Below are 27260 nucleotides of genomic sequence, written 5' to 3'. Positions count from 1 at the left end.
TATATCTTAGGGATCGTTTGGTAGAGTGTATAAGAATAATGCAAAATATGGTGTATTAGTAATATTTGTATTAGTAATGCTTGTGTTAGTTATGCTTGTATTAGTTATGCTTGTATTTTTCTTATGCAATGTTTGGTTCGATGTATTAAAAAAAACATGAATTACATAATTTCTATATAAAAAAAAATTCTTACATAATACCCTCAATATATATGTTGGAAAGGATTCAAAATTTTATTTGAGGGGTAATAGGGTCTTTAAGCATGTTAATGCATGCATTAGATTCATTGCATTACTAACGCCATGGATTTGAAGGTATTAGTAATACACACCTCAATACATAATAGAGTGTATAACTAATGCTTGCATTAGTTATACATAGGGTAAAAAAGTATACCAAACAAAGTACTACTAATATACATTAAACTATTGTATGCATTAACATTCCAATACACTCTACTAAACGACCCCTTAGTGTACCTAGAAAAGTCATCAACAAAGGTAATGTGATACTTCTTTCCACCTTTGCTAATGGTATTCTTAAAATCTCCGAAGTCTGAATGTACTAGATCAAGCAATTCAGTTTTTCTACTAGTAACATATTTAAAAGGTTTCTTGGCATGCTTTGCTTCTACACACACAAAACATTTAGAAATGTCGGTCAAATTTACTGTAGGACTTAAATCCATTTTTCTAAATCTTTTAATAGAAGCAATATTAACATGACCTAGTATACCATTCCACAAATTAATAGACTCAGCAATATAAGCATAATTGAAAATACTTGCATTATTGGCGATCTCTTGAACAGTGTTCAATATATATAAACTCTCACTAAGGTATCCTTTTCCAACAAAGTATCCTCCACGAGAAATAATTATTTTATCAACTTCAAAAATAAGTTTAAAGCCTACTTTATTGAGAAGCGCTCAAGAAACTAAGTTTCTACTAAGCGAGAGAACATACAGAACATTGTTCAAGGATAATATTTTTCCAGAAGTTAATTTAAGTAAAAAAATTCATTTACCCAAAACTCTAGCAGTAGTGGAGTTTCCAATGTAGACACAGTCGTCATTGGTGGATTCCTCAAAGTCATAAAATAACTCTTTGTTAGCGCAGAAATGCCTTGAAGACCCTGTGTCCAACACCCACTCAGTCTTGTTAGACACCAACTTCGTCTCGGCGATTACTGTCACAATCACTTCATCACCCTCAGCAAGATGAACTTGGACATCATTTTGTTCCCCCTGTTTTGAGTTTTGCAAACTATTCCATATTTCTTTAGCAGATTTGTAAGTAACAAATAAATCAAATAAAGGACTAGTCATATGACTCAATAAATTTCCTCTAGCATTTATGTTATCCTTTTTAACCTTTTTTTTAGCATATTCATCAAAAATCATAACAGTGTTAGAACCAGTAATAATGTTAGAACCATCATTAAACAAAATATAATCAACTTCTAATTGTTCTAAGAAAATCAGAAGTTTTTGTGACCAACGTTTAAAATTATTTCCATCCAATGGCTCAAGTTTTGACAAATCAGAAAAAGTTTTGTTCAAATAAATAGCCATTTATCAATATTATGTGTAACAAAATTAGCTTTCAAATTGTTGGAAAAAATTACTGCAATATTGATATTATAGGAATTAATGATAGTAAGAGCGTTGTCACAAACACTGTGTCGTGGTAAGCCACTGCCTTGAAAGCAATTTCGGCCTGACTCCGGTGCAAATCCTTCTAGCCGATCGCTCCCCAAGGTTCCACAGCTACTTCCAAACACGTGCACTCATGGCTGGAAGTTTAGAGGTTTCCCAAACCAATTGTTCAAAAATTATCAAAGAATAGAAACCCAAGATTACGGTAGAGAATTGATAAAGGAGGAGAGAGTATTTTGTTTCCTATGTTTTCTTCATCTTTAGTTCTCAAATGATGTTCCTTAAATAGGTAATCATTTATGTTTCATCCATCAAAAGAGCGAAAGAAGACACACAAAGTTAATGTACGTAATGTAACATTATTCTTGAATTAATGACAGTCATAAAGGCGGAGCCAGAAGGGGTTCAGAACACTATTCACTATTTTACTTCACCCACATCTTGAAACATCGACGATGAACACTATTAACTTCACCCACATGTTTTTCAAGCCTTTCTATACCTTTGTTCCAACTTCGAAAAGCTTCCATTGTGAAGGATTTACTCACTTTTTTTCATATCCTCCGAGCTCATTTTTAAACAAGTAACAATGTAAGCAAAATGCTGCATCTTCTTTAATGCTAATATGCTATATTCTAACCATTGGAGAATATGGAGGCTTAAACCATTCAGGATTAAAATGACAAAACATAAAATATTCTACAAAATTATTCTACTGTCTTGCAAATTACAATCACAAAATGCGAAAACTATATGTTGCAATAGAATTACAGATACAATTACTAAAGCACTTTAACCCAAAATCAAAAGCAAAATTAAAATTTAATCACAATTTATCGATCGCGACTCATGGATGCCGATGTAAAACTATGAGACATTGAGACTAACAATTAGCATCTGTGAATACTGAAAGTGAAATGGAATTATGATTTATGGAAACCACTGCACAAGTGCACATTACATACCTTGACAGAGCAGCAGAAGTTCAATTCTGGTCATTGGAGACGAAAATCCAAAACATTTTTAAAAGCCTCAAAAATTTTTATTGGTCTTGTTACTTTAAAAAACCCCAAAGTTTTGGTTTATTTGAAGTCTGAAGAACTTGTTTCAGTGTTTTAAGTGAAAGAATTAAGAATGCCAAAGCTTTTTTTGTTAGCTTTAAGAAAGCAAACACATTTTTTTCTTTCCTTTAATTATTAGTGTTAGCCTTTTTGGGTGGGGTTGTGGGTAAACTTTTTACTTCTTTTATTACTTTTGATTTTTTTTAATTATTATTAGTTTATATTTTATTTTATTTTTAAATAGAAGTGTACTGGAAATGCAAATTAAAAAGTTTGCCATTAGTGGGATTCGAATCCCATCTCAAGGGTGGAAGGCTCTCCGCCTACCACTAGACTAACAACCTATATTTGTCTATGGGTTCAGACTTATAAAATTATATACGTTTTCCAATATATATGTATATATGCACATATATATAGGGTCTACGGAAAAGTTAGGGGGTTCAGCCGAACCCCCGTACAACACACTAGCTCCGCCCCTGCAAAGTCATAAAGGCTATTAACTTTCAAGACTTCTAAATGTCTCTTCATTCACAGAGTTACAATTAGTCGTCATTTGAATGAATGTGCATTTATGAAGTAATAACTCTCACATCCTACAAACTCTTATGACTTACGAATGTTCACACAAATTTATTAGAGTTATGAGAGTTTTCAATCTTTGCATTAATTAAGAAGAAATTATCCTTCAAGTGGCACATTCAAAGTTTAAATTTGGTGAGTATAATTTTTAAAGCTACGACTTGTTTAATATATTGTATTTTTGAATATATGGATTTGAATTTTAATATTACATGACTGATGACTTTTTTTCACACATACATGATATAAATATGTTCCGTATTTCATAATACTGAATTTAGCTAAATTCATTAATTTTGAATTGTATTCATCTTTAACGATTTGCATAAAAGGATAATCAAGATTTTTTAAATCCTTGAATTTTGCCATGAAAATTTTAAATGAAAGTTACTTAACACACAAATAATCTAAGGTATGCGTGTGTTGATTCATGGACTCCTTTTGTCCATGAAGCTCAAGAACACTACTTTAAACTATATATCATGGTTTTCATGTTATGAATTGCTTATTGATCATGTTTATGTGTTGAATGATGCCAAGATAGAATCTTTATATGTTTGTGTGAGACTAGGGTTGTATATATGTATAAATATGTGAAATTGGTGGTTGAATACTTGTAATCTTGATGAATCCACCTATGCCTAAGATGTGCATGTAAGGTGTTTGTGAAAATGCCTAAGATACTAGAAATTATGCTTTAATGACATAATAGGTCCTAAATGACTAGTCTATGTTCTATGCTTATGTTCAACATAATTCACATGCTATTGTCTTGAATTGAAGATGTTTTATGAGATATTCATGATATTGTTGTGATTGTTGATGAGATGTTCATGAAACTAGATTGATGAACTCATGGCATGTTGTTATATGAAATCCCTCTCATGTATAGGATTTGTAAGAACCATGTGTAGTATGAAATCTTGAAGTTATGATGTTATAAAATGTGGACTTTAGTCCAATGATCAAGAATTGTCATTTTGTGTCAGTTTCCTTCCATCGTGTTTTGGGGGTACTTGTACCTGACAAATATAGTTGTGTGCCTAGAGCCATATCATATTTTCAAGATATCTTCAGTCAAGCCATGATTCTATAGAGCTCAGTCAGTCATGTCACCCAGGAAAACTCAGAAATCTCAGCAATCTCATTAGTTTAGTAATCTAAGCAACCTCAGCTAGTTATTATATCTCAGTAGTATTCAGTTCAGAACCTCAGTAAACTTATCAGCTAGCAGAGTTCATCCATATCATATAAAAAGTAGAATTCAATAGTATTCCAAGTAAAATCTCAGTAAGTGCAGTACTCTCAGTCAGTCCTCAGATATCAGTACATTTCGCCAATCAACGGAACTTAGTAAACTCAGTTTAGCTCCACTAAACAATATCACTAGCATCAGTTCAGCTAATCAATTCAGTGTCTTTCAGTTGGGAGTAGGATTCAGCATCAAGTGAGCCTAGGGATGGGGACTCACCCGCTAGATAGGACTGAGATCCCTAGAAGTAATCCCTAAGTTTCAGAACTACATAACCAGTGTAGTTACAAGATGTCACCCGTTAGATAGGACTGACATACTCAGGGATCACTCGTTAGCACATTTATATGTATAGGAATGGTCCCAGGGGTCACCTGTTAGATTAGCACTGACCCACAACAATTGTCTTTACTGGTGGAGCGTACTGACACCCTTCCAACTAGCTTTACAGGTTGGACCCTAGACTAGCTAGAAAGGGGCATGTTGGTTAGATGAATATATCCCATAGTTTCAGTTACAAAAATCAGGACTGTCAGATACAGTCAACTCAGCTCAGTAGTGCAGATTTAGGACTGTCAGATACAGTCAATCCTTCTCATTATGAATAGACCTCGAGATTACCCATTAGACAGGACTGATCTCACTTTTGATCAATAAGTATCAATATTATCAGATTTAGAGATCACTTGTTAGGTAGGACTGATCTCAGACTAAGTCAAGTCATCTTTATTATCAGGATACTCGGAGATCACCAGCCAACTAAGACTGATCTCAGACTGAGTTATTCAGATACAGTACGGAACTCAGATAGTTCCACTAGATTCAGGGTTGTTAGATACAACCACTCATGTTATCAGTTATATTAGCTATTAGAACTTATGTATCAGTCACATTAGATATTAGCAAGCTCACGTTGTCAGCATTCAAGACTCAATAGTTAGTATCACCATGAGTTTAGTAGCAATTACAAGTGTATGTATGTACTCTCACGTTCATATTAGTCAGTCAACTAGTATTATTCATATATATGAACCCTATGTATTCAGCCTACCCCCGTGTCTACTTAGTACATTCCAATGTACTGGCGTATTTGTGCTATGGTGTTTTTTTTATGTTACATCATTGGTTTAGAAACACGAGTTCCAGATCAGCAGTAGTAGTCCAGTTAGCAGTAAGTCCTCATCCTTTGAGGACATGATTATCATCTTTACTATTTTAGTATTTCAGTTTAGATTCTGTAGTTGGGAGTTAGTTGGAGACATGTTCCTTCAAATCCCTATTCAGACATTTTAGAGACTTTCAGACGACTACAGTATTTTCAGATTTACACTTCAATTTTATTTTGGTATTGTGATACCACTTTGTTTAGACACTATTAGTATTCAGTTTTGCAGTATTAAACCTTACGACCTTTCAGTTCATATTTCTGCATTTTATGAGATATTATGCAGTATACAGGTACAGATATCAGTCATGGGTTAGCTTATGGTCCTTTGAGGTCATGAGCACCGTGTAGCTTTCTGGTTACCAGAATTAGGGCGTTACAAACTTGGTATCAGAGCCTAAGGTTCAATAGTGTCCTAGGAAGTCTGAAATCTATGCCTAGTAGAGTCTTGTACATGGGTGTGTTGCACGCCACATTTATGTACAGGAGGTTATAAGATGTTTTAGGAACATTTTCCCATCTTTCAATATTCATGTCATGCCAGTGAGCATAATCTCACGTTAATCTCTCAGACTAATCCTTTTCTCTTTCGTTGATAGAGCATGCCTCCCAAGAAGAGAACTTGATCTCAGCCAGCCCCTTAGCCCGAAGATCTTTTGGGTGAACATGTTTCTCATACGGAATTGAGGACCACATTCACTGATTTTCCCAGGTAGTTTTTGCACAGAATGAAGGGCCAGCAGTCATTCTGTCCAACCCAATGGCTAATTTAGTCGCAGCTAGGATTCGGGACTTCACTCGAATGAACCCACATTTCTTCTTTGGTTCTAAGTCAGATGAGGATCCTCAGGAGTTTCTTGACTAGGTATAAAAGGTCACGAACATCATGAGGGTTACTTCTTGTTAGAGTGTCGAGTTAGCCGCATACCAGTTTCTGGATATTTTTTATACTTGACATAAGCAGTGGGTAGTCGAGAGGTCAGAGGATGTAGGGTCAATAGAGTAGAAAGAGTTTGCTGCCGCTTTTCTTGATAAGTTCTTTCCCCTTAAGCTTCGAGAAGATAAGGTGTTAGAATTCATCAACCTCAGGCAGGGCAACATGATGGTGAAAGAGTATTCTCTTAAGTTTACTCAATTATACAGATATGCCCCCATGTTGTTGCAGACAATAGGGCCAGGATAAATAAGTTCCTTTCATGGGTGAATGATAGCTTCGTAAATAAATGCAGAACTGCTATGCTGAACAGTGACATGGCTTTAGCCAGGCTCATGACTCATGATCAACAAATAGAGGAGCAGGAAATTAAGATGAGAGAGAAGCAGAGTAAGCGAGCAAGGACAAGTAGTTTCAGCTTTGCTCAACCCAAATCAGAAGAAGAAAACCGTTTATAGTCTCATCCTAAGTCATCAGTCGTAGCTCCATCCTCAGATAGTGTACCCGTACCTCAGTTCAAAAATATCAATCATGATGGGATGCCAGACTCTAAAACCCAGGATAGTATGAGCAGGGGTCTTACCTATCCGCTCTGTAGTGAATGTGGTAAAAATCACCTAGGTGCATGTAGGGAAAGCAGTGATGTATGCATTGGGTGTGGCAAGCCAGGCCACATGATGCGGGAGTGTAGAGTCCTAGCACATAGGGGTAAAGATTTGCGTCAGCAGGGAACCAATAGTGGTCAGTGTCAGAATAGACTTTATGCGCTCCAGACCAATCATGATCTAAAAAAATTCCCTGATATAGACTCGGGTACGCTATAAGTCCTTCATCTTCATGATATGAATTGTTAGATCTCTTGTTCCATTTTGAGCTTATATTTCAGCATGAGTTAGTTAGTCAAGTCAGTAAGTCAGTTTACCAACCAGGCAGTCAGGTTTGTATAGTTGTTTTCTCATCCTTGCATCTATTCATGCTATCCAAAATCTCAGGGAATATAACTATTTCAAGGTAGAACCTTCTAGTAGTTGCAAATTTAGTTCAGTTCAGGCATCATGCATTAGTTTCAAACTCCCGAGGTTCAATTAAAGTCAAGATTTTAGATGCCCTGTGCATCACCCCAGTATCTCTGTAAGGTGAGCGTTCCTTGAGGGACATAGTGTCCCAAAGGGGAGATACCTCACCCTTCCTTAACGCTCTTATGCCTTAGATCTTTTAGCTTCTCCTTGCTTAACAAGTTTATTCTAGAATAGAGGGTACTCTTAAGTTGACCCTCAAAGCTTCCAACCACAGTAGTAAGCCATGTATTCAGAGGTTCAATTTATGTTATTTAGTCCATATGCCATGCATTTCAGTCATGCTCTTATGTTTCTGCTCATGCTTGTTTAGTAGATGATCTCAAGTTCGTTAGCATTTTCGCTAAGGTGACAACTCTCCTTAAGCTTATTCATCTTTATGTTCAGTATTCAGTACAAACTTAGTATTCATTTTTATGTTTATGTTCCCAGTATAAACTTGGTATTTAGTTCCATGCTTAGTTTTCAGTTCAAACTTGGTACCTTTACTGTTGCATGTTCAATCATATGCTCATGAGTCAGTTCAGTTATGTATTCACGCATCAGATATGTGTGATCAGATTATCAGCACTTTTTGTCATAATTAGATATGCGTAAATTCAGTTTATTAGTTATGCATCAGATATGCATTCTCATTGTGAGAAACTCAGTTTATCAGAACATTCAGTTATGTATTTATGAATCAGTTATCCATGCATCAGATATGCATGAGTCTAGCTTATAAGTTATGTTTTAGTTGATCAACTCATGTTCGGTTTGTTTTTTCTTCCCTTTTGGTTAAGTCTCATTTAAGGACGAATGTTCCAAGGGGGAGACATTGTAAGACCTCACAAAAATCTCGCTATAATTCATCTCCCTAATTCTCTAAAATGATCTAACACTTAGAAAATTTTGATAAGTGTTCAACACTTAGTCTTATTTTAAGCCTTCGAACTTTGGGGATTTATTTGATGACCTTCCTGACCTCCGTATTTGAATTTTCAAGTTGCATTGCGATGGAAAAAGGTCATAGTATATCCCGGGTGAGTTTCAAAATATTTTGGATAGCGTAAGGGCATGTTTGGGTTTCCATAACAGTAGCTTAGGGCGATAAGCCCACGTCGCCCTGGATAGAGCGGTGCTCCAGCCAGGGCGCCGCCCAAGTAATCATGAGCTATTAGCCAGGCGCCGCCCAGTGGATCGCGGGCTATAGGTAGGGCGCCTCCCCCTGGATCGCCCCACGCCAAATTCTGCATTCCAGCTCAGTGTCCTTGAGGGCATTTTGGTTAATTTCCATCCCTATATAAGTCCCAAACACATTATTAAGGCCTCAAATTAGCAAAATACACTACTTTTCATCAAATACTCTCAAGAACTAGCGCAAGGGTTTTAATTTGAAGACCCAAATCCAAGAAATTTCATTGTTAATTTTCACGAATTCTTAAATCTAAGGTATGCCTATGTTGATTCATTGACTCCTTTCGTTCGTGAAGCTCAAGAACCCTACTTTAAACTATATATCATGGTTTTCATGTTATGAATTGTTTATTGATCATGTTTATGTGTTGAATGATGCCAAGATAGAATCTTTATGTGTTTGTGTGAGAATAGGGTGGTATATGATGTATAAATATGTGAAATTGGTAGTTGAATACTTATAATCTTGATGAATCCACCTATGCCTAAGATGTGCATGTAAGGTGTTTGTGAAAATACCTAAGAGACTAGAAATCATGCTTTTATGACATAATAGGTCCTAACTGACTAGTCCATGTTATATGCTTATGTTCAACATAATTCCCATGCTATTGTCTTGAATTGAAGATATTGTATGAGATGCTCATGATATTGTTGTGATTGTTAATGAGATGTTTGTGAAACTAGATTGATGAACTCATAGCATGTTGTTATATGAAATCCCTCTCATGTATAGGATTTGCAAGAACCATGTATAGTATGAAATCTTGAAGTTATGATGTTATGAAATGTGGACTTTAGTCCAATGATCAAGAATTGTCATGTTGTGTCAGTTTTCTTCCATCGTGTCCTGGTGGTACTTGTACCCAAAAAATATAGTTGTGTGCCTAGAGTCATATCATGTTTTCATGATATCTTCAGTCAAGACACGATTCCATAGAACTCAGTCAGTCATATGACTCAAGAAAACTCAAAAATCTCAGCAGTGTCTGTAGTTCAGTAATCTAAGTAACCTCATCTAGTTATCATATCTCAGTAGTATTCAGTTCAGAACCTCAGTAAACTCATCAGCTAGCAGAGTTCAGCTATATCAGATAAAAAGTAGAATTCAGTAGTATTCCAAGTAAAATCTCAGTAAGTACAGTTGTCTCAGTCAGTCCTCAAATATCAGTACATTCCATCAGTCAACGAAACTTAGTAAACTCAGTTTAGCTCCGCTAAATAATATCATTAGCATTAGTTCAACTAATCAGTTCAATTCAATTAATCAATTTAGCTCAGGTAATTAGTTCAGTGTCTTTTAGTTGGGTGTAGGATTCAGCACCGAGTGAGCCTAGGGATGAGGACTCACCCGCTAGATAGGACTGAGATCCCTAGAAGCAATCCCTAAGTTCCAGGACTACATAGCCAGCGTAGGTATGAGATGTCACCCGTTAGATAGGAATGACATACTCAGGGATCACCCGTTAGCATATTATATGTATAGGACTGATCCCAGGGGTCACCCGCTAGATTAGGACTGACTCTACTGCAGTTGTCTTTACTGGTGGAGCGGTACTAACACCCTTCCAACTAGGATTATAGGTTGGACCCCATATTAGATAGAAAGGGCATGTTGGTTAGATGAATACATCCCACAGTTTCAGTTATAGAAATGAAGACTATCTGATATAGTCAACTCAGCTCGGTAGTACAGATTCAGGACTGTGAGATACAGTCAATCCTTCTCATTATGAATAGCCCTCGGGATCACCCATTAGAGAGGACTGATCTCACTTTCGGTCAATCAGTATTAGTATTATCAGATTTAGAGATCACCCGTTAGGTAGGACTGATCTCAAACTAAGTCAAGTCATCTTTATTATCAGTATACTCGGAGATCACCTGCCAACTAAGACTGATCTCAGACTCAGTTATTCAGATACAGTACAGAACTCAGATAGTTCCACAAGATTCAGGGTTTTTAGATACACCCACTCACTTCATCAGTTATATTAGCTATAAGAACTCATGTATCAGTCACGTTAGATATTAGCAAACTCACGTTGTCATCATTCAGACTCAGTAGTTAGTATCAACACGAGTTCAGTGGTAGTTACATGTGCATATATGTACTCTCACATTCATATTAGTCAGTCAGTTAGTATTGTTCATGTATATGAACCCCATGCATTCAGCCTACCCCCATGCATACTTAGTACATTCCAATGTACTGACGCATTTGCGCTATGATGTTTCTTTTTTATTTTACACCATTGGTTCAGAAGCACGAGTTCCAAATCAGCAGTAGCAGTCCAATTGGTAGTGAATCCTCATCCTTCGAGGACATGATTATCATCTTTGCTATTTCAGTATTTCAGTTTAGTTTCTATAGTTGGGAGTTAGTTGGAGACATATTCCTTCAACTCCCTATTTCAGACAATTTAGAGTCTTTTAGACGGCTACAGTATTTTCAGATTTAGACTTCAGTTTTATTTTGGTATTGTGATACCACTTTGTTCAAACACTATTATTGTTCAGTTTTGCAGTATTGAACCTTACGGCCTTTCAGTTTATGTTTTCGCATTTTATGAGATATTATGCAGTATACAGGTACAAATATCAGTCATGGCTTAACTTGTGGTCCTTTGGGGTTATGAGCACTGTGTAGTGTTTCGGTTACCAGAATTGGGGCATTACATATCTATTGTTGAAAAAACAACATAATAGCAGTTACCCAGATGACAAATTCAACTAAAAATTATAATTTGTCTTACCAAAGTCTCCTATGAAGTAATTCCAAAGTGGAAAGTGATGTTCAAAACAAAATTTGACCTAAGAAATTGGTTAAATAGCAACAATAGCGGTAACAACTACAACAATGGTCAACAAGAAGAAGATGAAGATGAAGATGATAATGAAGTAGGAGATGATGAAAATGAAGCAGAAGATGATGATAAAGCATCAGCAATAATGAACAACAAAAATCGTTAAGAGAGAGAAAACAACAATGGATGAAAAGAGGGAGAAAGACGTCTTCCCCCCCTCTTCCCGTTATATTAGGTAAATATTTGGATCAAAGTATAAATTTAAAAACTTGTGGGCTATTCTCAAACTTACCCAACTTTCTCAATCCATAATAAAGTAATTGTCACCTCCACTCAATTATTAAGACTTGTGTCACCTACACCTCATTTTAAAATAGTTTTGTCACCTACAACCTAAAACCTCCAGTTACTAGGGATTATATATGATAGTGCTTCAGAATTACTTTTTTGGTGCATTGACCACCAAAACTAGAGGTGCAGCCAATATCCCTAGCTAATGACCTTGTTCTCGTAAAAGAAAAGGCAGTTCGGTGCACTAAAGCTATCACTTTGCACGATGTTTGAAGAAGAGCCCCACCACAAGAGTGTATTATATGTAGCCTTAACCTTGTTCTTGTAGAACACAAAAAATATTACTTACTATGTTCTTGTTTGTTCAAATAGCTAGTGGTACTATTGACCAACAAAACTAATAATAATGATGTTATTATCATTGAAAGTTCAAGGAGAATTTATTAATTTCTAATCAATGTATTGTATGTAAGTATATTTATTAACTATGTTTTATAATTACCCTTAACATAAAATTTCAAAAGGCTAGATAGTTCTGGTAAGTACTAAAGTCATATACAACTCTAAAATATCAATTCCAATATCTACTATTTTCTCAAATCTTTTCTAAGCTAGTTGATGTCTGTACTTCATATTTGTTAAACTATCATATGATTAAATTGGTCAAACTTTTTCTAGTTCTAGTCAATGGTATAAAAAAGATAGAATAGAAACGTATAAACGATGAAAAGGGTCCAAAAAAGCTTCATTACTAACTTACAGCTCTCTGCATAAGTGAGGTGACATAAGACATAATTTCACAGTAAGTCGTTGTGGGCCAGGCGACTTGCAAGTTACTGCGTCCAAGGCGAATTGCAAGTCGTTGTGCCCTAGGCAACTTGCAAGTCACTGGCCACCACGTAACTTGTAAGTCGTTGGGTCCACAACGTTTTGTCCCTTTTAGTTTTTTTTCGGAATTAAGTGTCACCTTTGATATTTTTGATAAAAAAAAATCCCTTTTGGCTCCAGACTCGAGAAAACTTCAACCAGGACAAACCTAGGTCATCCCTGAAGATAAATAAGCTCTTTCTTATGAAAGTTGGTGGCTTTGGGGCCAATTAAAGTAGAGCTTCATGAAAATGTGTTGTGTGTCCACTGTCCAGTTGTTGCATAATGTAATTCAATTTATTTTTATGATTTAAACTTGTCTAAAGATATGTATCATTAAAAATTTAATTTCTTTTCCGACAAGACGGGTGCTTGAATTATATGTATCAAACAATATGAATCATTACACATTCTTAAGCAACAATTTCATCTTATTCGTATTAAATACTCTATGAATCTATACGCACATTCTTAATAATAAATGTATCAAACAAATATATCTAAAACAATGTTCATATAGAAAAATTTTATTTTTTCGACATATATATCGTTAAAATATCTTTTTTTTTTTTTTTGTGATTCAAATTTATCTAAACATATACATCATTAAAAGTTTAGTTTTTTTCGGACAACGTTGGTGCTTGAATGATATGTACCAAACAATATGAATAATTAGACACCCTTAAGCGACAATATCATATCTATAAACACATAACTATTATTCGTATTAAAAATTCTGTGAATCTATAAACACATCATTAATTATAAATGTATCAAACAAATATATCTGAAATAATTATTCATATAGAAAAAAATGAATCACATTAATATATCAAAAAAATTACAAAGATACAAATGTATCACAACAATGTTTAATGTATCAAATAAACATATCGAAAAAAAATAACAAAGAGGTAGATTTGAGTCCAATTTTATCCGATTTATCAAAAAAGCTTCACACTCATATCATTCCATTGTTGTTGAATTTTCTTAAATAATGTACTTTGCATGATGTTTTTCAGTGAATCATCAATCTTAAGTTGAATAGATATTGCAGTCATTAAATCTCTGTAAAATGCACTTTTGTGAATCATAATTTCATCAACTTTACACGAGTCGTATCTATTCTCAGGAACTCAAACAACCGAATGTCGTAACAACACAGAAATAATCTACACTGAACATGTTTTTAAGGTTTGATGATGAAGGAAAAAAAGGGGATGAAAAAATTGTGTAAAAATTATAATTTTGAATTGACATAAGATTTTAAGAATGAATGTTTTGATTTTTTTATTTTTATTTACGTTTTTTGTGCTTTCAAAATCGTTGAAACGTGATCTACTATCCAATTTAAGGAGATTTTGTAGTTTCCTTATTTAGCTAACTGAAATTTTTTCAAATGTATCAAATCACACATATATTAAGGTCAAACATATGTATCAAAAAAATCTCAAAGTGATATATTTCGTAATTAGATGCTACTAACTATTTTTATCACAACTTTGTCTAATTATTTTTATACACCATACCATACGACCCCTTATACTTTGTTTGGATGGTGGTTTGTCATGATTTCATAATGTACGGTACTGTATGGTATAGTATGATATTGTACTGTACAGTATAGTATAATAAAAATGTTTGAATGGACTATATCGTTCGTTGTTGTTTAATAATAGTTTTATTGTATGGTTTGACGATATGGTACTATATCGTAGCTGATAAGTTTACTAAAATACCCTTAATTGTTATAAATATTAAATTTATCAATAATTTTTAATAACATAATTTTCTTCCTGCTAATCTATCACAAATTATGTCATGTAAATATATTAAATTATTAAATTCATGTAAGCTTTAATAAAATTAATACAAGAGTAAATCAAAATAAATGTAACCGGATTTGTTTTTAATAATAACAAATTTTATTTTCGTTTGGTGTTTTGAAACGTGCCCACCAACGACAAGTACAAAATTTGAATGCATCTTTTGTGTATGCTACGGGTGTGTTCAGTATGGAATACAAAAAAAAATAATTCAAGAAAAATAAATTATTTCTTATTTTCTTGTGTTCATTACCCAAGCATAAAAATATTTTTTTTTTTTTTTTTATATATATCTAACACAAAACAATGAAAATGAATAGGATAAGAGGGATGAGATAGTGAAAAAATTATGAACTTTTTGTTAAAAAAATATTTGAGGTGGGGTAGTGGAGTGGGGGGATCGAGGGTAGGGATAGGTGTGGGGTAATAAAAAAGTTTTGAATTTCTTTAAAAAATTAAAAGATATTTTTTTTGTTGGTGGGTGCAGGGGGAAGCTGGTAGGAGGTGCTGGTGGGTTAAGATTTTTTAAAAAAAATTAAAAAAAAATGAATTGGTTCTGAAGAAGGGCTGGTAAGTGGTGGGAGAAGGGTAGGGGTGGGTGAGGGTGGGGTAAGAAAAAGTTTTGAATTTTCTTTAAAAAAAATATTGAAGTGGGGGTTTGATAAGGGTTGGAGTCGGGGTCGGATAAGAAAAAAATTTAAAATTTTCTAAAAAAGAAATTTTAAAAATAATATTTTATTTGGGAGAGAGAGAAGGAGCGGAGAGGTGGCTCATGGTGGCATTGAGGTAGGAGGTGGAGTTAAATAATAGAGGATTAAGGATAAAATAAGATTACATAATATTAAATAAGAGCATAATTGAAAAAAAATAAACAAAGCATGGAATACCACCAAATCGATGGTTACATATAGTGAAAATTTTCATGATTACAAAATCATGAAATCAAACAGTATGTTAGTATTTCTATTAGTAACCATACCACACCATACCATGAAAATCCGCCATCCAAATAGTGTATTAGTGTTTCTAGAAAACAAATGGAGACTTGTCCATAGAAAGCGGTCAGTGTAAAACAACATTATAGTTTTTGGGTGATATCATCTATGGTCATGTTGGAAAAAGGTTTCAATATTTTGTTTTTGGTTTCCCATCTAGTGTCTGGTGCCCATATTGGAGCCCCGACTAATCCAGATCTCACATTGCAGGGCCTATTAAGGTGTCAGCACTTCCAACAGAGTTTTCTCCATACCCAGGGCCGAACCCTTGACCTTTGGTTAAGGGTGGAACAACCCCATCCACTGCACCACAACCCATGTTGGTATGTTTCAATATACATATGCTTAATTTATAGATAAGCTATAAGTTTAGATATTTTTCCTTTGTTTCTGTCGTAGGTGAACTTAGCATGTAGTTTTTTCTCAAAATCTCGTTTAGCCGTGAAAATCATAATTTTTTGGAGTTGAAGTTGGAGTTGGAGTTGTGTTTGACCATGAATATAAATTGAAGTTGTGTTTGAAATTTTGCGAGAAAAATAGGAGTGAAAAAAGTAAAAACAAGTTTTACTTCTTTTCATTTTTTCAAATACAATTCCAAATTATATTTAGAATGCTCATGGCCAAACACATTGTTTTCACTAAAGTGAAATGATTTTTCGAAAAAAAGTAAAAAATTCTCATGGCCAAACGGCTACTTAAGTATTTGGCCTCATTTTCATACTATAAATTATTGGGGGTTTTGCTGTGATTTTCTTATCAAAATTAATTTTTACTTTTTTCTTGGAAGAAAAATAAAGTAGTACCATAATTACTTTTATTTTTCCTTAAATGAAAATATATACCTTTTTCATATTTGGCGAACATCTTTCATGGAGGAAATGTTTTAGATATCTATAAATAAAAGACTCTCTTCTTATTCCATAATACAATAACATCCACAATATAGTTATTAAAGAGTTTTGTTTAGGAAAGATTTTCTTTCAATAGTTTTATGTTTTTTTTAATATTAGGTTTTATATGTAGGCCGATTGATCAAATTAAAAATAATATTATTTTTTTAAAAAAAATAAAAGAACTTATTGGGTTTGAAATCTAGAGGGTGTCATGCGGGAGCTTAAAGCTTGCAAATCATAAAGATGATAATTCAAAAGACACCAAACTAAACTAAAAAATATAATATTATTTATGATTTGAGCAATTGGCCTACATATAAAACCTAATATTAAAATAAAAACTATCGGGAGAAAATCTCTCCCTAAACAAATTTCTTTTATTACTACATTGTGAATTTTATTGTCTTATGGAATAAAAAGGGGATGTTCTATTTATAGATGTCCAAAACCTTTCTTCTATGAAAGAGATTTTGTCAAATATGAAAAAGCTTTGAAAAATAAAAGTAATTATGTACTACTTTTATTTTACTTCCAAGAAAAAAATAAAACTTAATTTTGGTAAGACAGAAACCGTCCCATTTTCATACTAGAAATTGGTTGCTCCTTTACGCCAGATCTTGTATTCAACTTTTAGGATGCTACAAGTTTTATGTCAGCATGTGCTGACGATGTAAACAAATATTACGAAACAATCAGCTAGACAACTTGAGTAATACACACTATTTCGTTAAGTCTGCAAATTTCACCGCTAACATTTCATCTCGAGTTTTCACGTGCCTATTGGAACTTGTGGGATTGTGATTTGATATTATACTTTCAGTATTTGATAATTAAAATACAAAATATATATAGATTGGAACTACTACTCTCCTTTATATGCCGTTCTGAAGTAGTAAAACCAATATATCCCGTTCTTCCCAACATAGACAACCATCTAAATAAACACCATCAATTAGGATACAACTTAAATTTGAATAAAATCCTCCTGTTACACTAGTGAGCGAATCCAATTGAGAGTTTAGGAATTTTGTTTTTTATATATGTTCCAACTTTTCCGAGCTAGAAACAGTGTATCAAAACTCAGAGATCACGAACGAGCACACCATTATCCTAGATCAAATCCAACTAGGAGATTTAGTGATGTTTATATTAAGATAATAGATACGGATGTACTAAGTTAAACCGGCAACAATGAAGGACTGGGCCTAAATTAAAGGGGACAGTTTCTCAATAAACCCACTTGTTTTTTATGATAAAAGATTTCACTGCCCAGCCCGATCCTAGTGTTGAGTCAAAAGAGGAAATTTATAATGGTGAGTCTTTCAGCTCAAAAAATAAGGGAAAATCTTATTTCTATCAAACCAACATGTTGGAGGGGAAGCTGAACACACCTTCTCAGAATTTAAACCAAAACCTCTCCACCATTAGCAATATGACAGAAGAAATGGTCCAAGGTTACCTTCAAGACATGGACGAAATGACAAACACTTCTTCCCACTAACCAATACGAACTCTGACCTTCACCTCGGCTCCTCTTCTAGTAGGCCAACAGCCAACATCTTGGTTGGAAATGGGGCTACTGCAGTAAATGATCCCACTCCAGCAGGAGTGAGAAGGAATGAAATTCAAAATCATCATACAGAATCCCCATTACCTGGCCCAGGTAATAATGGAGGTGATTAGTTAGAGACTTCAAAATTTTGGGCAAAACATATGGATGGCTACCTTTATGAAACTCAATAACCAGACCCCAATGGGTCCCCTAACACCAAAAATTTTAGTACAAAGATGACTCTCACAGTCAATCTCTACCCCTTTTCCCTGCAAGGATAACAACAATATTAGAAGAGGGACCCCTTTTTTCTTTAACCTCTGGGGCATCCCCATCTTTGAGGAAGACTACTCTAGCCTATCTGAACTAAAGTCCCCACTTTGAAATTCTAGAAATGGAGAAGACCTTATAAGGTTTAAGAGAAAGCAACAAAGAGATAAAGACAATCCTTGTCTCCACGAGAGTACCAAAAACGGAGGTTGTAACTCTAGGAAGTCCACTTTATCTCACCTTCGAGGGCATAAGAAGCGAAATAGTCATAGTCCTTATACCTCAAGGACTCAGACTGTTCAACTTAGAAGTAGCTCCACCAGGCCCAATAATAGAGAACTTTTACAAAATAAAGATGTACCTACTCCCTCAAAAGAGAAAGAGAGGGAGATGACCATGCCACACCCTCTGGGGAAGGGCAAAGAAATCATGCATGAAATGCTCACCCCTCAAATATGATGATGAATTGCATCATATGGAACAATAAGGGTGCAAATAATGCAGAGTTTAAGAAGCACTGTAAGGCTATAATTAATATCCACAGGACCTCCCTCATTGCCTTCCTAGAAACTAGAATGAGTGACCACAATCTCTTGACTGAACAGTTAGGGTTTGCAAGGAAAATCCAATACCTTGTTGTCAGAAGCTATGGAAGTTTAGTCATCATGTGCAATAAAAACAATCTCAATATAAATTATATTAATATCTCTCCCCAAGGAATCTATGTTTCTATCTAGGTCAGTAACCTCTTTCCTCTTGGTCTTTAGTTCCATTTATGCTAGTAACTACTTTGAAAAGAGAAGGACAATTTGGAACTAGCTAAACCATGTAGATGATACCTTTAGATCCTTCCCTAATAATGCTTGGATGGTGGGGGTTATTTCAATGAAATCCTCAGCTCCTCTGAAAAGTTTGGGAGAAACCATAGTAATTATAATAGAGCTAATTATTTCTGGGATTGCATTAATCACTGTAACTTAATTGACCTAGGCTTTAAAGGTAGTAGATTCACATGGACTAATAAGATATATAAGAAAAAAAGCTCTCTGATTCTGAAAAAGCTTGACAGGTGTCTAGCAAATAACAATTGAATTAAGTTCTTTCCTGAAGCATTACAAAAAATGGATTTAATTACGGGAGTTTATTTGCGGAGGTTATTTTAACCTCTGTAAAATTATATGAAATGTGAAGGTTAAAAACTTGTCTCTATAATTATAAATTTGCGGAGGTTAAAACCCCCCAATATTCATTAAATATATTTGCGGGGGAGGGGTTTTTTAACTCCGCTATCCATTGAAAAACATGGCGCCCAAACTTCCCTCCTTTTTACTTGAAAAAAAAACGTTTAATATTTTATTTTCCCCTAAAACTAACCCAAAAGGGTTCTCGTCCCTGAGTTGTTCGACCAACGACAAATTGCTAAACGACCAGTAATTGCTTTGGCCAGTAATTGTCCTAAGTCTTGCTCGTATTTACTCAAAATCAATAGATTCCAGCCAGTAATTGCTACATCTCCGTCGGCCATTGCTACTACGGCATCTCGGGTCAGCCATTACAACTCCGGCCCGGTAAATGCTACTCTCCTTAACCTTAATTTTTTATTTTTTTGTGCGATTTTTTCGATTCAGGTAAATGCTAATCAATTCAGTATGTCAATTTTCTGTTTCTGTTCTACAGTAACTTGTCCATGAGTTGTTCAGATCTAGTTTAACAATGGATGAAAAACTTATAAGATTAAGTAGTATGATACTTTGATATTGATGGAGTTCTATTTTGTGACAAATTCACCATACATCAATAAACTGAGAAGATACTTATGTCTAATAAATGAGAGTAGATCAAAAATCTGAGTTGTATGGTAAATGCAAGTAAGTTATGATATGCTAGCTCAATTTATATGGGAGCATATCAAATTTGTTCTGCTAGAAGCTGACGCTACTATTTTTCGTGGTTTAATATGTTTCATACCAAAGTAACAATTGCTATATAATGAGTTTGAAGGTAAATAGTAGCGCATTAACTGGTTAGATCTGTTGAGCTTCGGAGACTGGAGTTCAATGCTTACCCCCAAAGTCATCTTTTTAGTTTGAAAGGTGGCATGAGTCACTTTTCTACTAATCAAAAAAAGCAAGAAGGTATCTGCAGCTGCCGATGTGTTCTTGTGGAGGAACAAAAAGATATCTATAAGATTTCTTGGTGGGGTCACGACTATCTGGGTTCTCTTTGAGGTAGTAGAATACCATTTGCTTACCTTGCTCTGTCAAGGTTTGATTATTGCTCTGGCTGGATTGTTTTTGTGGAGCAATAATAGCACCTTCATTCACAAGTAAGTTGATCTTGCTGCTATACTTAAATACTACAACTTTTAAAAAGAATATATGTTCAGAGGATTGGTATATCAAACATCGACTAGTATGGGATCATGCATAGTTGATTGATAAATGCTTTTGTTGCCCTTTGTAGATCTGCACCGCACATTCTGAAAGTTCACATCCCTGAGAAACTTGTATTGGAATTCGCCTCTGCTCTTAGGAATGAGGTCAATCGCGCCTTAGCAGTTCTGAGGGAAATAGCAGCTCGAAAGGATCTAAAGATATTCTTTATGGTGCGTCTCGCATAATTTATGTACTGACATTTACAGTTACTTTCACATTGATATAGTTCATTCTCCAAATCTTGTTTCTACTAACTATATATGGGAATTTGGGTGTGATAATCCATATAAAATCTTGTTTACTTCACCAGGTCATTGTTGGCTTGTGGATCGCGTCAATCTTGGGTGGTTGCTGTGATTTCTTGACCTTGTTCTATGTAAGTAAGCAACTTTATATACCAGATTAGTAAATCCCGTCTTAAATTTAGTTTTGACTGCTAGGATTTTGAGATTGATTTTGTGTAATTTTTTCTTGGAACAAGTGTTGTGGTGCTCCACACAGTACCTGTTCTGTATGAGAAGTATGAAGATCAGGTGGACGTATTTGCTGAGAAAGCCTTGCACGAACTCAAGAAATAGTATGCTGTCTTTGATGCAAAGGCATTAAGTGAAATTCCTCGAGGTCCACTAAAGATAAAAAGAAAGATTAGACACACTATGTTGGGAGAAAGATGCATCTTGTGATTGTCCTTGTGAATTTTGATACAAATGGTGGTTGAATTGTTTTTTTTTAGAGCTATATTTCCACGGCTGTGTTGTGGAATTGATGTTAATATATGATATGACATGGAGAGTACTCTTTAGCTTTTTGTTTATTTAGCTGTTGATTCATCTTTTCTCCTCTTGTTGCTATTAAATTTATAGACGTATGACAAGCTGATTGAAATTGACTTCTTTTAAAAGTCAAATTTACCTTAGAATTGCATTAATGTGAGGAGATTGGATTGGGATTAGGCAAATATGTTTGTGGGATATTTATATGTGGGGCTTGAACTTTGTTGGTGCGAAGTGGTAGGTAACTCATGAAATTAGTCTAAGTTTACACTTAAGCTGTCCCAGACACCATGGTTATCAAAAAAATAAAAAGAGAGTAGCTAAGATAGATTTTGGACAGTACTGGCATACCGTTTTCTGTTTGCTAAGCTGATAAAGGAAATTGTTGATGACTTTGGAAAATAGTGGGTAAGTGTAACGCCCTGAAAACGGGTCCCGAGATGTCACACGGTGCTCAAGGCTACAAGTAGCTCCAAGCTAACCCTTTGAGCCTTCTACAACTTATAAAGCTTATTTTTAGATTGAATAACACAATGACTGATGCTGTCATATCAAAATCATAAGAATACGACTAAAATACTTTGTTCGAATGGACCCAATACTGAAGATCTCAAAAACATCCGACAATCTGATAATTAGTCTGACAAGCCTCTAGTGCTCAAGTAAACTGAAGAGCCATTGGGACAGATCCCCAACTGACTCGAGCTAGACTGAAAGAAATAAACAGCTAATAAATAAATCGAGTGTCTGAGAACAAATGGTCCCCGAAACATGAGGACTCACCACTGCTGATATGTAGATAAGAGTGCTTGAAAAAGATCACTGATGAGGCTGAGACTGAGCATCTGAACCTACATTACAAGAAGATACAACATGCAGACAAATATATGGGTTAGTACTTTGGGGATGTACTGAGCATATGGGGGCATGTGCTATTTAAAATAATCGATATCTTAAGCTTCTATAAAAAACATGCATGCTGTAATACATAACTCACATAGCTTGAACAAAATCCTTGTATGTAGAAGAGAAATAGGTATGTGACATAAACTCACAAATCATCATGCTTTCAAAATCTTATACTTTCCAAAATTCAAACCTTTGATCTTAGAGAGAATAGGACACATAGGGACTTCAAAACTTTACAACTTTAAAACTTGGAATTCTTTGAAATCTTGGAATACTTTGACACTTAGGGACAACTTGGGAATTTCTTCTAACCGACATAAATCATGTGAGCTACATGGAGTCCAACGTCTTACCCACGTTGGGGAGAACTGTCCTATCCTTGCCATCGGATAGAACCTTAACTTTTAGTGATCACTATCTTAACCCACTTGGGGTATGTCAAGAACCTACGGGGGCACGTAGTTCTGGAGCATGAGACCTCAGAATCAAGCCCAACTCGGTGCTAAACACTACTCCCTTACTTAGCTCAGAACTTAAGGAAATCCACCTTAAAATCATTAGACAATGTGAGATGGGAGCCAAAATGCATTCTCTTTTCTTTAAACTCAAATATGTGGATTTCTTTCTTAACTTAGGATAAATAAAAAATTCACTTTCTTTTCTTGTAATCTTGTAACCTTGTGCTGTGCTTTACTATGTGTTTGTGTGGTGCCGCATGTCTTAAGCCGGGGGTCTATCGGAAACAGCCTTTCTACTTCTTCAGAGGTAGAGGTATGGACTGCGTACATCCTACCCCCCCAGACCCCACCAGGTGGGAATACACTGGGTTTGTTGTTGTTGTTGTTGTTGTTTCTTGAAATCTCGATAGGTTTGACATGAGTAACATTAAGACTCAATATCATGGAAATTCAATTACACTTCTCGAAACACTATAAAGAGTATCACTAGTTTATCTTCAAAAGGTTTATCATTTCAAAACACAATGCACTCTTTGACAACAATCTTGGGGATTCTTGAAAACATGTTACCCATGTAAAAATATACAATTTATAACATGAATTTACAACTTGCACCATAGCTAAACAAGATACTCATGAACTCCAAAACTTAATCAAAATCATAATTCCGTAAACTTGAAATATAGCAATTTAAGCATAGCTCAACTTGAAAACACGAAATCTGTAAGAAAATTTAAAACCTTTTGGTACAAGAACGAAAGGGTGTTCTTGTTCATAACCGCATACATTAAACTTGGAGCATTTGGATGACTTCTAAAATTTCGGAATGATATCCATGAACTATTGGGTGCCTCTTGTAGCCCTTGTAACGGGGAACTCAAATATGGAAGAATTGTTGAATTCTCACGGTTGAATCTTTAGATAATTGTTTTTTTGTGTTGGAACCCTAATGAGTATTCTTGGTGACTTTGAGAGATAATGAGCTTATTTTGGTGTTCTAGGGATTAAATCCCGTGTTTAAGTTGATGGGAGAATAGAAAATACCAAGAATACCCTTAATGAGACGGATTAAAATTGCTGAAAATTCCCAGGCGCGCAGCAGAGCATGCGTCGCATGATCTATCCCACCGGACTGGAGCATGCATCGCCTGCTCTATCGCATGGTACCAAGGATGAGATGCACCATGCGACGCATGCAAATCGCATGGTGCTACTGTTTCGAAAATCAAACGCACCCTAAATGAGGTCCAAAAATTCCGAAATCATCCGAGATGTTTTATAGACTTGCCCCATCACAATGCAACAAAAAAATCAAGAAACGAAGGTCGAGAAGATTGTAAAATAATTCAACTAAGTTTAAGGGTCCAAAATAAACTAAGTGTTGGAACACTTAGCAAAATTTCTCAGTGTTAAGCTTTTAGTGACTCGTTTCAAAGGCTCAAACAATGAGAAAACTTTATGGGGTCTTACAGTAAGTGTCAGCAAGGCTCTTATATATATTGAGACTGCACAATAGAAATAGATGTAACTTAGCAAAAAAAGGAGAGAAATAGGAGCTTGTATAGCATTGGATAATATTGACGATCGGAGGAAAATTTGCCACTGGTTAGGTTTCCTTCAAAAGCATACATGCCAAGAAAATTCTCAGATTGATGATGGTGTTTCTTGATGCTTAGGTGAAGAAACTGAGATTTACACTTGGAAGAAAGCAAGGGAATAGGAATCTAGAGTGAAATTGTGGTGTGATAGTATATAATGGTACTTAAGTAATCTAGAACCACCAAAAAACAATTCCCTTTCCAAACACTAGCATAATGCATTAAGGAATTTAGAAAATGAAGGATCAAACTTCTTTAGGAAGGACGGGAAATTACTTATAAGATAACCTAGATTGTTAAAAGAACTAAGCACATTCTGTGTAATGTGAGTAGAATCTGATTTCTGTATCGGCAGAAGAAGAAAAGATACTATCAGTCATCTGCTTTTTAACATGGTGTGGGACTTCAGATTTATAGTATCAACCATCAGGAACACAATCCAGATCTATTGTTCGCTGTATATTTGCAGTTTTGCTGGTGTTTATTAGTACTCTGTTGCAATATATAGTGCAACCCTGTGTAGTTTATTTTGGATGAGCAATTACTTTAATCTATTTGCACAGTTTGTAGTGATTTAGAAGTTTGCTTTTAGGGGACTTTATGGACCAATCAGTTTACAAGTTGCAAAAACTTTACCCAAACTAAGTACAATATATTTGGTGTCTTGCCCTCCTGAATGTATTAATCAAAATAAATATCTGTGTAACCCTCAAGCGTTTGAAACTCATTGATGTGGTTGTTACTGACCAATGGTCAGAGAACATTTTGCCAAATCTACCCAACCTTGAAATCTTTGACTTATATCTTTCATCATTGAAGACTGTGAAGATCTCAAGTAACAGACTCAAATATCTTATATTAGTCTCGTGCAACAATCTGATTGAGATTGATCTGGATACACCTGTGAGTAGAGTCAGTTGGACCAAGAATTTATTTTTAATCTCTTGCTTTTTTATTTTTGTTGCGGGGTTCTGATTTTACACTTTCTAAATCCCTTAACAACTTGATTTTGTAGATGGTGCATTAAAGTTTTCATTACATGCGAGTCCGGAAAGGTTATAGAAAATAGAATCTGTCAGTCATAAAAGGGTCAGATCAAATTTCCAAGCTGCCAGAGCTAATTTTGTAGCATATTCTGTTTTTCCTTATTAAAATATTATTAAAGGCTTGAAACAATGATTGGAATTCCTTCTACTGCTTAAATTTTGATGAAGTGAAAAGACTTGTTCACCAAATAGTGAAAATCAACCTAAATTTCTTACTTCTTTTAACTATGGCATACCCATAAATTTTCCTCCATAATGCTACTACAACACCTTAATAGATTACCATGGAAAAGCTTCAGTTTATGTTATAGAAAGAAAGGTTGAAATAAGGTACGTTTACTTGTTATATTATGAAACCTTCATTGTTTTTCATTACTTGCAGAGTGTTGTTTCTAGACTAAACAGAGGTCATGCTACAAGTGAAGATGATTTGAAGAAGCAGATGAGGCTTCCAAGAAGCTAGAATCTTGTACAGGAGCCGTAGATATCGCAGCTGATCTTGATAAACTTCGAGGGAGGTGTAAATTGATTTACAATAGTGCATTCTAATCTCGTACTCTTGGTGAAAGTCGTACTCTTGCCCAGGTAAGCAAAAAGGACCAAATTAGCTGATTGATTGATATATGATCTTTATGGGTGTATAGAGTCTAGAATGAGTTAATGTTCTAGGTAACTTTTCTAATTTGGTCTATCTTTTTGGTATCCAAGACTGCTAGAATCTCACTTGGACATTCAATACCTGTCACTCTATTTAGTATAGTCTTTTCTTCCGTGTTTGATGGTCTTCCACAACACATTACTCTAGTTCTTGCCTCATCTTGTAAGCAATTTCTTTTGTGCTTGATTGTGTTACTGTATGTTGAATGGTATTACCTGTATGTTGATTGGTACTCAGGTTCCTAGTTTGATATTACCTATATGTTGAATGACACTCAGGTTCTTAGTTTGATCAACTGATTGAGTAGTTTAAAACTGTAGCGTGGAGTAGTTGTTGATTTATCTATTTATACTTATCATGATGTTTTTTAGCTGCAGATATAAATGTAATAAAAATTGAAAGTTTATCTGATTGATTTTTATACTTTGCATTTTTATATAGCCAAGTAATGCGGCTAGTGAACCCATTTCGCCCATGGATGCAAGGAGACCACGTGATGATAGTGATCCTAATGACAGTTGTTGATTTTGTTGCAAATTGTCTTGGATATTCAATTATGACAATGTAATTGTGTGGTTGAAGGGAATCTTAGAATATTGAAGGTTTTGTGTTTAAATTTGATTTTGGAGTTTTAAGATACTAGTTAATGTTGAAAATTTGGAGTTTGAAGATGCTAATGTTGAAAATTTAATTTTGAAGTTTAACGTTCAATGTATTTTTGATATTCTTGTGAATTACAATGTTTAATTAGTCATGTTATGTTAATGATATGTGAATTGAATAAATATTGGATTGTAGGGTATGCCTAAAGGAACAATTAAATTTGAGCTAAAATTAGAATCTATAATTAGTTATTGAAAATTGATGGGCCCTACTATTTTTTTTTTTAAATTGCAGAGGTTTTAAACCCCGCAATTTTTAAATAAAAATTTATTATAAAAAGAATTAAATTTAGAATAACGAGTGGCCAACCGCCGC

At 34.7% G+C, this 27260-nt stretch overlaps 1 protein-coding gene across 1 annotated transcript; it reads left to right on the top strand.

Moving 5' to 3' along the window:
- Positions 1-20507: 20507 nt before the first annotated feature.
- LOC107855975 (reticulon-like protein B4) lies at positions 20508-26960 on the top strand (the record flags this gene model as incomplete). The annotated part of the gene is made up of 5 exons (XM_016700975.2): positions 20508-20731; positions 20869-21010; positions 21151-21216; positions 26007-26209; positions 26724-26960. Coding segments are annotated over 4 exons (513 nt in total), but the record flags the coding sequence as incomplete, so codon positions are not given.
- Positions 26961-27260: the final 300 nt, after the last annotated feature.

The sequence above is a fragment of the Capsicum annuum genome, chromosome 3, assembly GCF_002878395.1.
Source record: "Capsicum annuum cultivar UCD-10X-F1 chromosome 3, UCD10Xv1.1, whole genome shotgun sequence".
NCBI classification, from domain to species: Eukaryota; Viridiplantae; Streptophyta; class Magnoliopsida; order Solanales; family Solanaceae; genus Capsicum; species Capsicum annuum.
Note: the sequence above shows the minus strand (reverse complement) of the source record. Positions and strands in the feature narration are given on the sequence as shown.